At 50.6% G+C, this 13971-nt stretch overlaps 1 protein-coding gene across 1 annotated transcript in view; it reads left to right on the top strand.

Annotated features, from left to right (window-relative positions):
* Positions 1-12072, top strand: part of wnt10a (wingless-type MMTV integration site family, member 10a) — a 63181-nt gene extending 51109 nt beyond the window's left edge. The window contains exon 4 of the mRNA XM_038790112.1: positions 11020-12072. Within this exon, the coding sequence (XP_038646040.1) occupies positions 11020-11490 (471 nt within the window). The 3' untranslated portion in view covers positions 11491-12072. The remainder of the gene's footprint in view (positions 1-11019) is intronic.
* Positions 12073-13971: the final 1899 nt, after the last annotated feature.

Below are 13971 nucleotides of genomic sequence, written 5' to 3'. Positions count from 1 at the left end.
CCGGGGCGGGGGCGGGGGGGGGGGGGGGGGGGGGGGCGCTTTGCTGCTCCTCTCCCGCCCAGCCTGAGTGAGGAATGTTGGGCCAGACAGGGGGCTTTGAAATCCCAGCGTGGGTAAGTCCGTCGAGAGCGGCAGTCCGGCGAAGATTGCCGCTCTGAGGAAGTTAGCATGTGTCTAAGTGCCTGTTTAAAGAATGTGCCCCTTTCTAATTATTAACACCTAAACTTCCTCCTGCCACCTCCACCAGCCACCGGTTAGTCTTTGCTGGCCATTTTCCTTCTGTAATTGGACTAATCCCAGCTGACAATCGCTCCACAGGTACACACATTGAACAATGAAGGATGATGGCAGGTTTAAAGGGGTAATTTTGCTCCGAGATGCTCTCTTTCTCGTTCCCTCCCTCCCTTCCCCTCCCTATAAAACATTCATTCTGTAAACAGTTGCACTCAGCTCTTTGAAGTCTTCTGGGCTGTAATTATATCTGCGGCTTGTTACAAATCACAGTGTAGGGACGAGGCTTTTTGAACTGGCGCTGCCTGTATTAATGCACAGTTTTACAATCTATTAAGGCAGACTTAAACGGTCAGGCTATGACCCTTTGATTTGAAACAACTGCCTGCCCGTCCCCTCATCACTCAGAAAAATCTATCGAGAATAGGAAGTGGTTGGAACTGGCTTGACTCCAGAGAGCTCATCACTGGCCCCCACTTGGGAGCCTGGCTCAGTTAACAGCATCCCTACCTCTGCATTCAATTGCCCCCTCCTTCTGGGTTACATCATTCCAGGCTGGGACAGCAGGGTAGCACTGAGGGAGTGCTGCACTGCCTGAGTTGCTGTCAATCAGGTGACATATTAGACCAGGTGGATGTGAAATGTGACTGTTTTAGTTTTAAAACTAGCCCGAAAAATAAAAAGAAAATGCTAAAGCGCCTTTTCATAGCCTCGGAATGTCCCAAAGAACTTTTGCAGCCAGTGAAATTCTTTGGAAGTGCAGCAGCCAATTTACACACAGCAATTTACACACATAAATGCTTCACAGCTCCAGGGTCCCAGGTTCGATTCCCGGCTGGGTCACTGTCTGTGTGGCGTCTGCACGTCCTCCCCGTGTGTGCGTGGGTTTCCTCCGGATGCTCCGGTTTCCTCCCACAGTCCAAAGATGTGCGGGTTAAGTGGATTGGCCGTGCTAAATTGCCCGGAGTGTCCTATAAAGTAAGGTTAAGGGGGGGTTGTTGGGTTACGGGTATAGGGTGGATACGTGGGTTTGAGTAGGGTGATCATTGCTCGGCACAACATCGAGGGCCGAGGGGCCTGTTCTGTGCTGTACTGTTCTATTCTATAAGATGCCACAAACAACAGTGCGATGACAACCTGTTTTGGTGAGTTTGTTTGAAGGATAAATATCGGCCAAGACACCGGGGGTGAACTGCCCTGCTCATTTCTGGCAAGTGTCAAGGGATCTTTTGCCTCCTGCCTGACAGGGCGGACAGGCCTTTTGGGTCAACATCCAATCTGAAAGACACAGGAGTGGAATTCTCCATCCCGGCAGCTGGCCAATGGGGTTTCTCATTGCGGGCACCCCTCCGCCGTCGGGAAATCCGCGGGCAGAGTGCGCTGATGGCGAAACGGAGGATCCCGCGCCGATGGAGAATCCATCCCGGTATCTCTGACGGTGCAGCACTCCATCAGCACTTCATTATCCATTTGGATTCTGTGGGACTTGAACCCGTGACCCTCTGACTGGGAGGGGTACCCCTCGGGTGGGTCACAGGTGACGACTGACTGGGAGGTGTAACGCCAAGCTCCTATGACCTCAGTGGGAAAGTTTCAACCAAAGCGAGTGTAAGTCTCAATTAAACATATAAAATCCTGAGGGGACCTGATAGGATTGATAGTGGGAGGATGTTTACTCTTGCGGGGGAGACCATAGTTTAAAAGTAAGATGGTCTCCCTTTGAAAACAGAGGTGAGGAAAGACATCGGGCTTAATTTACCGCTTCGCGACGGCCATGAGTCTCAACTAACTGTGAGGGTACGAAGGGTGAGGATGGTGAAGGGGGGGGCATGAAGGGTGAGGGGGGTGAAATGGGGGTATGAAGGGTGGGGGGGGTGAAGGGGGGTTTGAAGGGGCGTCATGAATGAAGGGGGGATCCTTAAGGGGGGGGGTCTGAAAGGGGGGCCCCTAAAGGTGGGGGGGGGGGGTTTGCCATCATAGCGGAGTGTGCTCACTTGAGGGGGGTGGGGGTGGTGCCCAGATGCCCACAAGGATGGATGGGTGTGGGGCAGGGCCACTTTCATGTCTGGGAAATTGGGGGGAGGTGCTCACAATGACTTTTAGTGTTGGGGGGAGTTTGCCCCCCCGCGGGTCGAGGGTGTTGCCCATGTCTGCGGGGTGGGGGGGTGGGGGGTCACATTGTCCGTGGGTAGGGAGTGTGGGAGACCCTCAACCTTACTTTGAGATCGGAGCACCCTTTCAAAATGGTGCCCCGACCTCTGAGGAACCGTTTTGGCCGGCGTATTTAATTCCCCACTGCGCAAAATAATTCTTGTGGGATTTACCAGTGAGTAAAACTCCAAGGCCTAAAAAAAAGCAGCTAAGTGTGGGTAAATACGGGTCTGGCTGCCACCAAAAAAGCCAAAGGGAGTCACCCCGTCAGACCCGCCCAAACTGACAAATTTTTGGGGGTGAATTGCGTCCTAAAGGGGAATCCCGACCATTATCTCCCAAAAGGGTCATTGGAAAGTGAAATTCTCTCAACCAGAAAGCAGTGGAGGCTGGACCTTTGAATTTATTTAAGGATGAGTTGGACAGATTTTTTTTTATAGATTGAGGGGGGGTGGGGGTGGTCAAGGGTTATGGAGGTCAGGCAGGAAAGTGGAGTTGGCACCACAACCAGATGGGCCGCGATCATATTGAATGGTGGGGCAGGCTCGAAGGGCCAAATGGCCTCCTCTTGCTCTGCTGTGTGCCTGTGTGATTTGAAGAGCGGTCTCCTACACTGCCCTTGCTGGGTCCGCTGCAATCCTCGCCCCACTGGCTTTGTGAGTTTGCAGAAATGGCCCTAGACAACCAATGAAACAGACACACACACGTACAGATGCAGGATGCGAAGGCTAGGGGGATTAATATATATTGCACGGTTGTTAAACCAGTTATGAGTGGAATTCTGAATCCAATTGTAATCGTCTTAGGCATTTTGCATATATATAAGCAATTAATTACACAAAAGCAAGATAGCCAAGTACCCTTTTGCACATCATCCCCTGTGACTGCCTCCCCAAATTAGCTTCGATTTAAAGATTTTCATCCTCGTTTTTCAACTCCCTCTCTGGCCTCCTGCCTCCCGATCTCTAAAACACCCTCCAGTCCCACAATTCATCCCAATCTCTGCACTCCTCCAGTTCTGGCTCCTCCATTGGAGGCCGTGCCACCAGCCAATTGCCTGGGCCCTAAGCTCCGGAATTCCTTCCCTAAATCCCACCGCCTCTCGACTTCACTTTCTTCCTTTCAGACACTTCTTAAAACCAGAAGGTTTTTGGGCATCTGTCCTGAAGCTTGCATCTTTGGCTTGGTGTCCGATTAAGGTCCGATGAGGAGCTTTGGAGTGGCTTCCTACCTCAGGGTGCTACATAAATGCGAGTGGCTGCTGGGCCCAGGGTTTGTGGACAGATCAGGAATGTTTTAAAGCAGTTGTTTGCTGGGAGTCGCCTGTTCTCCTGGGATTGTTTGTTCCTGTGCATTAATTGGTTGCCCAGTGTTTGTTCTGTTGCTGACAGATGCCTGCGATTACACGGGGGGGGGGGGGGGGGGGGGAGGACACGGGGGAGGGGGGGAGGGTTAACACTGAGTGATGGGACACAGAGAGGTGGAGGCCCTGGCGAAGTTTCTTGGAAACTGACACGATTTGTAGAGTCAGCACTTGTTGGCCCACAGAGAGATTAGCCGGTGGAACGAGCTGTCGGGGAGATTTGAGGCAGATAGCACAGATTCACTCAGACTAAACCGAAATCCCCGTGACGGAAAGAAAGTCAGAGCCCCTACCCTCGTTCTCCTTAGCTCTAGACGACAACAAGCTCATAAAGGTACGTTTGACCACAGCAACCCCAGTTCCCTGAGTGAACTGTAACACCGACCAGCTGTGAAGAGAGGCTGGTTAGGCCGGGTTTGTTTTCCGACACCAGAGAAGGCTGAGGGGGGGGACCTGATCAAGGTGTACAAAACTATGAGGGACATAGGTACATAAGAACATAAGGACTAGGAGCAGGGGTAGGCCAGATAGGTAGGGTAGACAGGAGGGAACATTTCCCCTTCGTAGAGGGGTCAATAAACAGGGGTAGATTTAAGGTAAGGGACAGGATGTTTAATAATAATAATAATAATCTTTACTGTCACAAGTAGGCTTGTATTAACACTGCAATTAAGTTACTGTGAAAATCCCTTAGTCGTCACACTCTGGCGCCTGTTCGGGTACACTAAGGGAGAATTCAGAATGTCCAAATGACCTAACAGCACGTCTTTCGGGACTTGTGGGAGGAAACCGGAGCACCCGGAGGAAACCCACGCAGACACGGGGAGAACGTGCAGACTCCGCACAGACAGTGACCCAAGCCGGGAATCAAAGCTGGGGCCCTGGCGCTGTGAAGCACCTGTGCTAACCACTGTGCTACCGTGCTGCCCATAGGGGAGATGTGAGGAAATAATTTTTCACCCAGAGGGTAGTGGGAATCTGGAACTCACGGTCTGTGAAGGTGGTAGAGGCCGGAACCTTCACGACATTTGAGAAGCATTTGGACGAGTGCTTGATCAAGTTCTGGAAAATGGGATTCGAACAGGTAGGCGCTTGACGGTCGGCCCAGACACGATGGGCTGAAGGACCTCCTGGGAGACATGAGTTCAAATCCCACATGACAACATAAAGGGCGCGGAAGGAAGGAGTGCCCCCACGGCACAGGCCCGCCCGCAGATCGGTGGGCCCCGATTACGGGCCAGGCTACTGTCGTGCACCCCCCCCCCCCACCCCCGCTCCGGGGTCGGATCCCCCCGCTCCCCCCCACCCCCCCTGTCCCCGAGGACCGCACCAACTGACTTACCTGCCGGGTCCCGCCGATACGTGAGCTGAGTGATTCACGCCGGTGGGACCGGACAAACACGGACGGCCGCTCGGCCCACCGGGGCCCGGAAAATTGCCGGGGGTGCCACTGCCAACGGCCCCTGACCAGCGTGGCGTGAACCCCACCCCCACCTGAAAAACGGAGGCGGAGAATACGGTAGCCAGCGTCGGGGCGGTGGGCGGGATTCGCACCGCCCCCTGGGATTTCTCTGACCCGGCGGGGTGGGGTGTGGGTTGGCGAATCTCGCTGATGAACTAGGAACAGGAGGAGGCCACTCGGCCCCTCGAGTCTGCTCCGCCATTCAGTAAGATCATGACTGATCGGATAGTAACCTCAAATCTGCAACCTGCCCACCTTCAATAACCTTTCACCCCTTTGCGTATCCAGAATCTATCAAGCTCTACCTTAAAAATATTCAAAGGCTCTGCTTCCACTGCGTTTGGAGGAAGAGAGCTCCAGAGACGCACGGCCCTCTGAGAGAAAACAATTCCCCTCATCACTGCAATTAAAAAGCTAGCAACTGTAACTGACCAGGAAACCAAACTGGATTGCTGTAAAAACCCATCTGATGTCCTTTGGGAAAGGAAACCTTTTATCCTAACCCTTCCTCTGGCTGATATGTGACTCCAGAACCACGAGAATGAGGTTGACTCTGGATTGCCCTTTGAGCTACTCAGTTCCATCTCCCTTCAAAACACTGCCATGGGAGGTGTTACACCCTGAGAGGGCAAACAGAGTTCAACACCTCATTTCCAACAAGGCACCTCTGACAGTGCAGCACTCCCTCAGCACTGAGACCCAAATCTCTGCAATGTTCCTTCGAGAGGTGAGCATGCTACCAACTCAGCCCTAGCTAACATTGGTAAAATCAGTCTGGTTCATCGTCGCCTATTTCCCAAAATGCACTGCGCCTTCACTGATTGCCCCCAGGATGCACCAGGCCGGCCTAATGGGCCACTGTTTAGCCAGAGTTGGAAGTTATCCAATTCCTCTGTGCGGCAAGATCTGGACACTATCCACATTTGGACAGATAAGTAATACTCATGCCCCATGACTGACAGGCAATGCCCATCTCCAACGAGAAAACGCCTCAGCGCCACCCTATCATTACCATTGTCAAATCCCGCTCTATCAACATGCTGGGGGTCATTGACCAGAAATGTAACCGGACCAGCCACAGGCATACTCGGGCTAAAAGAGCAGGTCAGAGGCTGGGAGTTCTGTGGCGAGTAACTCACCTCCTGATTGGCCAGAGCCTGCCCGCCAGGTACAAGGCACAAGTCAGGAGTGTGATGGAATACTCTCCCCACTTGCCTGGATGAGTGCGGAACCAAGAAACCTCGACGTTCAACGCCATCCAGGACAAAGCAGCCCATTGTGAAATAAAAATATCCTGTAAAGACTGTCGGCGTTTGTAGCTTCAAAATCACCTTGGTGCAGAGGAGATTTACCAGGATGTTGCCTGGTATGGAGGGAAGATCTTATGAGGGAAGGCTGAGGGACTTGAGGCTGTTTTCATTATAGAGAAGAAGGTTAAGAGGTGACTTAATTGAGGCATACAAGATGATCAGAGGATTAGATAGGGTGGACAGTGAGAGCCTTTTTCCTCGGATGGTGATGGCCAACACGAGGGTACATAGCTTTTAATTGAGGGGAGATAGATATAGGACAGATGTCAGAGGTAGGTTCTTTACTCAGAGAGTAGTAAGGGCGTGGAATGCCCTGCCTGCAACAGTAGTGGACTCGCCAACACTAAGGGCATTTAAATGGCCATTGGATAGGCATATGGACGATAAGGGAATAGTGTAGATGGGCTTTAGAGTGGTTTCACAGGTCGGCGCAACATCGAGGGCCGAAGGGCCTGTCCTGCGCTGTAATGTTCTATGTTTTATGTTCAAACGCCACTGACCGTTTAATGTTATTTACGTCACAGACTCTTGGCTGACTCACCCCAGCTCATTATCCCGTCCGTTCCCCCCGTCCCAGTGGGTTCCATTGCTGAAGAAAGTATGAAGTGACCACAGCAAACAACTTCGGGCAAGCGCAGTCTTGTCTCTCTTAATGCCAATGATGATCCAAGCTCATCGTCGACAAAACAAAGATCTTGCAATAGTTTTGAGTTTGTCACAACTCTTGTTTACCTCGGCTTATATGTTGATTTAGCTTGTGGAGGGGAAAGAGGAACATCCAATCCCTCTGGTTGAGGTGAATGAACGGATTTCCTCTCCAGTACGCACGCCTTGTCCTGCTCCTCCTGAACCCATTGACCACAGCTGGAGATCAACCTCATAGGTGTTACACAGTCTCCTTGAATCCTGTTGGTCTTGGCCAGGTCTCTAGGTTACTAGTTCAGCAACATTACCATCTTGGTACTGTGCAGTGACCAGAAACCACACTGAAATAGAAGTAAACTGGTGCAGATGTTGGAAATCTGCATCAGAAACAGAAAGTGCTGACAATACTCAGCGGGGAATTGTACCAGTGAAGGAACAAAGCATTGGGCTGGTGTAGGTGTTGGTAGAGGAACAAAGGTCAGTGCTGTCTGAAAGCCAAATAGCAGAATGTGTAAGTGGTGAGATAAAGGGTTGCCTGATAGCTAAACATGAGAACAACAAGCAGACGTCTCAGCCTAGTTCAGGTGCCCAAATGTTGGCGTGCAGTTTGAACTTTCCTTTCTCTGAAGACCATCGAAATTTCATCGAATTTACAGTGCAGAAGGAGGCCATTCGGCCCATCAAGTCTGCACTGGCTCTTGGAAAGAGCATCCGACCCAAGCCCACACCTCCACCTTATCCCCATTAGCCAGTAACCACACCCGACACTAAGGGCAATTTTGGACACGAAGGGCAATTTAGCATGACCAATCCACCTAACCTGCACATCTTTGGACAGTGGGAGGAAACCGGAGCACCCGGAGGGAACCCACGCGCACACGGGGAGAACGTGCAGACTCCACACAGACAGTGACCCAAGCCGGGAATCGAACCTGGGACCCTGGAGCTGTGAAGCAATTGTGCTAACCACAATGCTGCCGTGCTGCCCAAACCGTACTACCACTCAGATATCAAAGTGTACTGAGCCATTCTTTTTATTTAAATTTAGAATATCCAATTCATTTTTTCCAATTAAGGGGCAATTTAACGTGGCCAATCCACCTAACCTGCACATCTTTGGGTTGTGGGGGTGAAACCCACGCAGACACGGGGAGAATGTGCAAACTCCTCACAGACAGTGACCCAGGGCTGGGATTCGAACCCGGGTCCTCAGCGCCGTAGGCAGCAATGCTAACCACTGTGCCACCGTGCCGCCTACCGAGCCATTCTAACAGGCAACGATATTCATAAACTTTTTATCTGTTAGTACGAACATGTAAAAATTTGCATGTGAAAGAAATGGACAGTAGTGGACAGAATAGCTTCTGTCTTTGGGAAGGTGCCTTTGACATTGTTTGGCAGACCCTGATTTTCTGACATGTCAATACTCTCAAATTTCCGCTTGACTTACCCCAATTTTCAAACCAAGCTGAGGCCCGACTGCCACTATAGAGCAGATTCTGACCGATTGGGATCTCCTCTAACCGCGTTGACCAACTGTCAGCTATTATGGACTATCTTCAACCCTGATGTCCCAATCCTGACCCCTCCACCTCTGACTTTCTCTCCGAACCCCACCCTTCCCCAGGTTGGGCTATGTCTGATCCCCACTGGGAGACCTTTGACCCCTCTGACCTGCATTCGACCCAAGTGAACCACTCCCAGGAGGCCCTGGGAGCTGCCGTGCTCCGTTTGATGATCGAGTCTATCCTCTGTGGCTGAACTTTCCCCCCACAGAGATACCCGCGGATAAACTGAGAAACAAAATGCTGGAAAAATATTTGGTTCCAATAAACCGCCTTTGATGAACTTGCAGTCCCACCACAAGTTATAATTGACCGCAGGTGGCTGTGATCCATTCTTTGGTGACTGCCCTCAATTACTGCCTCTTGCATTCCACACTATTACTTCATTAAGGCATCTGTAATTTACTAGACAAGCATATGCTTCCAAATTGACGGAAGGTATAATTAACAAAGCAACAGCATTAAAATTCACATTCTCCGACAACTGGCCAAACCTTGTGTGAGCTTTGCATTATCCCTTTCATTCTCGCGTGCGGCCTGGTGGCAGTATGACTTGGCTGTTGTGCAATATCCTCTGCTGACTCTCCATTCTCAACATCTTATCGAGCACAATGGAGTATTGCTTCCCGCTCTGGCTGCTACACCCGAGGAAAGATGTGAAGGCGTTGGAGAGGGAGAGTTGACGAAAGGTTGAGGAGAATGGTTCCGGGGACGAGAAGCTTCAGCTGCGTAGGTGGATTGGAGAAGTCAGGACTGTTTTTCCTGAATGAAGACAAGGCAGAGAGGGGATTTGATCAGGGGGTCTGGAGAGAGCAGACACAGGGAAACCATTCCCATTGGTGGAAGGGCCGAGACCGAGAGGCCACAGATTTGAGATAGTTGGCAAAAGACGCAAAAGCGACGCGAGGAAAACCTTTTCCAGGCAGCGAGTGGCTAGGATCTGGGATGTACAGCCTGAAGAGAGTGGTGGAGGCAGATTCAATTGAGGCTTTCAGGAGGGAATTGGATTGTGTCGGCTTTTGGGGAGAAGCTGGGCAGCAGGGTAGCATAGTGGTTAGCACTGTTGCTTCACAGCGCCAGGGACCCGGGTTCCCGGCTTGGGTCACTGTCTGTGCGGAGTCTGCACATTACCCCCGTGTCTGCGTGGGTTTCCTCCGGGTGAACATAGAACATGCAGTGCAGAAGGAGGCCATTCGGCCCATCGAGCCTGCACCGACCCACTTAAGCCCTCACTTCCACCTTATCCCCGTAACCCAATAACCCCTCCTAACCTTTTTTTTTGGTCACTAAGGTCAATTTAGAATGGCCAATCCACCTAACCTGCACGTCTTTGGACTGTGGGAGGAAACCGGAGCGCCCGGAGGAAACCCACGCAGACACGGGGAGAACTTGCAGACTCCGCACAGACAGTGACCCAGTGGGGAATTGAACCTGGGACATGCATGGTTGAGTAAAAGTCGAGGGGGGAGGGCAATGGAACTGGTAGCACAGCGGTACCGTCGTTGGTCGGGTAATCCAGAGACCCAGGCTAATGTTCTGGGGTCAAGGGTTCAAATCTCACCCCGGCAGCTGGTGGAATTTGAATTCAATTGGTAAATGTGGGATATCGTAGATTGCTGCACAAGCCCATCTGATTCACTAATATCTTTTAAGGAAGGAAATCTGCCATCCATACCCAGTCCGACCCACATGTGAGATCCGCAGCAATGGGTCTGCCACATAACTGCCCTCTGAAATGGCTGAGCAAGCCATTCAGTTCAAGGGCAATTATGGATAGGGCGGCACAGTGGTTAACACCGTGGCCTCACAGCGCCAGAGACCCGGGTTTGATCCGGCCTCGGGTGGCTGTCTGTGTGGAGTCTGCACGTTCTCCCCGTGTCTGCGTGGGTTTCCTCCGGGTGCTCCGGTTTCCTCCCACAGTCCAAAGATGTGCAGGTTAGGTGGAGTTGCCGTGATAAATTGCCCCTTAGTGTCCAAAAGGTTAGTTGGGATTACTGGGTTATGGGGATAGGGTCGGGGTTTGGGCCTCGGTAGGGTGCTCTTTCCAAGTGTGGGTGCAGTCTCGATGGGCCGAATGGCCTCCTTCTGCACTGTGGAGATTCTATGATTCTTATATAATTCTATGAAATGCTGCCCTGCCAGGGAAAGCCACGCCCCATCAGAGAATAACAAAAGAAATGTTCTAAATGGCAAATTCTGACATCCAAAGAGATGTTTGATGACTTGTCCCTTGATGCTGGGTGGTATCTGATCTAAGTCTCTGTTTTTTTTCTCCCCCTGTTTTCTCCTCAGATGATTGCTGAGAACATGAAGAGGAAGTGCAAGTGCCACGGCACGTCGGGGAGCTGCCAGCTGAAGACCTGCTGGCAGGTGACCCCGGACTTCAGGACAGTGGGCGCCCTGCTGAAGCACAAGTTCTACAACGCCACGCTGATAAAGGCCCACAACCGCAACACGGGCCAGGTGGAGCACGCCCACCACCACCCCCACCGGCGGAAATCCAGCGCCGGCGAGCTGGTCTTCTTCGAGGAGTCGCCCAACTTCTGCGAGAGCGAGCCCAAGCTGGACTCGGCGGGGACCCGGGGGCGGATCTGCAACAAGACCAGCCCCGGCCTGGACAACTGCGAGAGCCTGTGCTGCGGCCGGGGTCACAACATCCTGAGGCAAACCCGCCGAGAGAGGTGTAACTGTAAATTCCACTGGTGCTGCTACGTGGCCTGTGAGGAGTGCAGGGTGACTGAGTGGGTCAGCGTGTGCAAGTAACCACCGCCGGCGCGTACAAGCAACGACAGAAATCAAGTGGGGAACAACATAAATTAAGGAAAAGGACACAGTTCAGCCAAAGAGGTGTTGGACCCAATATTTCTGCACTGCTTTATTTGGATGTTTTTCGATCAGAGGACTGGCAGGACAAACCCCCACCCTCCACCCCTTCCTTCCCTCGATCTCGGCCCAATTATTTTATTTTCAGCATTCCCTGGATCGAGGCCGGAAGCCTCCTGCCAAAATGAATCGTTTCTCTGGTTTCTTTCCTCTTCGCACCTTTACGACGTGAGGAGAATTTTGAACTTTTCGCAGAACGCACTTGGGAGCAGCAGAGACTAAGAGACTCAGGAATTACTTCAAAGACTTGCTGACAAAAGAAAAATGTGGAGAAGGAGAAGGAGAAAAAAAAAGCAACCAAGAGAAAGACAGGGGAGAGAAAAAAAAAAAGAAATGTGTATGTTTCATTGTGTGTTCTTTTTTTTCTGCATTGTTTAATGTATTATAAGTTATTTTAATATAACGGATACTTGTACTTCGTGAAAGTATTCGCTTAACGATGTGTTTAGTGTTAATATTAAACAGAACGTCAAAGTGACAAGCTATTGGAATCATTGCTTGTGTGGTCGTACCAAGGCGTGAACTGCACCTACTGTGGGTTTAAGGGCACAAAGGGTCCGATCTATCCTAGTAACAAGAAAAAAGTGCTGGAAAAACTCAGCAGGTCTGGCAGCATCTACGGAGAGAGAAAAACAGGGTTAACCTTTAATAAAAACACAGAAAATAGGGGCAGGAGGAGGCCATTCGGCCCTTCGAGCCTGCTCCGCCATTCATTATGATCATGGCTGATCATCCAACTCAGTAACATCTTCCCGCATTCTCCCATAACCTTTGATCCCTTTAGCCCCAAGAGCTACATCTAAATCCTTCCTGGAAACACCCAATGCTTTGGCCTCAACTGCTTTCTGTGGTCGAGAATTCCACAGGCTCACCATTTTCTGGATGAAGAAATTTCCCCTCATCTCAGTCCGAAATAGTTTATCCCCCATATTTAAACTGTGACCCCCCCCCCCCCCCCCCCCCAAGTCCTGGTTCTCGACTCCCCCTGCCCACATCCCCCACATTGGGAACATCCTTCTTCCATCTACCCTGTCTAGTCCTGTTAGAATCTTATAGGTTTCTGTGAGATACCCCCCATTCTTCTGAACTCCAGCGAATATAATCCTAACTGGCTTAATCTCTCCTCATATGTCAGTCCTACCATCCCAGGAATAAGTCTGGTAAACCTTCTCTGCACTCCCTCTATAGTATGAAGATTCTTCATTAGATGACAATAACAAAACTGCACACAATATTCCAGGTGTGGGCCTCATCAAGGCCCTGTATAATTGCAGCAAGACATCCCTGCTCCTGTCCTCGAATCCTCTCGCTATGAAGGACAACACACCATTTGCCTTCTTTACTGCCTGCTGTACCTACATGCTTCCCTTCAGTGACTGGAGTACGAGGACTCCCAGGTCTCGTTGCACATTCCCCTCTCTCAATCTATAGCCATTCAGATAATAATCTGCCGTCCTACTTTTTCTAGCAAAGTGGATAACCTCACATCAATCCGCATTATACTGCATCTGCCATTCATTTGCCCACTCACTCAACTTGTCCAAATCACACTGAAGCATCTCTGCATCCTCCTCACAGCTCACCCTCCCACCCAGCTTGGTGGCATCATTTAGTTCCCTCATTTCAATCATTAATATATATGGTGAAGAGCTGTGATACCCCACTAGTCACTGCCAGCCATTTGGAAAAAGATCCGTTTATTCCTACTCTTTATTCTGTATCTGCCAACCAGTTTTCTATCCATCTCAATACACTACCCAAAATCCCATGCACTGTAATTTTACACGCTTATCTCTAATGTGGGACTTTGTCGAAAGCCTTCTGAAAGTCCAAACATCCACTGGCTCCCCCTCATCAACTCTACTCGTTACATCCTCAAAGAATTTCAGTAGTTTTGTCAAGCATGATTTACCTTTTGTAAATCCATGCTGACTCTGTCCAGCCCTGCCACTGTTTTCCAAGTGTTCTGCTATAAAATCTTTTATGATGGACTCCAGCATTTCCCTCATGACCGACGTCATGTTGACTGGCCTATAATTCCCAGTTTCCTCTCCAACTCTCTCTTTAAATATTGGGGTTACATTCGTTAACCTCCCATCTGTAGGGACTGTTCCAAAGTGCATTGGATCTGGGAAGATGTCCACCAATGCATCCACTATGTCTAGGGCCACTTGCTTAAGTACTTTGGAATGTAGATTATTAGGCCCTGAGTATTTAGCGGCCTTCAATCCCATCAATTTCCCCAATACCATTTCCCTACTGCTGCTGATTTTTTCAGTTCCTCGCTCTCATTAAACCCTGTGATCCCAATATTTCTGGTATGTTATTTGTGTCCTCCATTGTGAAGACAGAACCAAAGTA

The sequence above is a fragment of the Scyliorhinus canicula genome, chromosome 2, assembly GCF_902713615.1.
Source record: "Scyliorhinus canicula chromosome 2, sScyCan1.1, whole genome shotgun sequence".
NCBI classification, from domain to species: domain Eukaryota; kingdom Metazoa; phylum Chordata; class Chondrichthyes; order Carcharhiniformes; family Scyliorhinidae; genus Scyliorhinus; species Scyliorhinus canicula.
The sequence above is the reverse complement of the archived record's forward strand: the minus strand, read 5'-3'. Positions and strand labels throughout refer to the sequence as shown.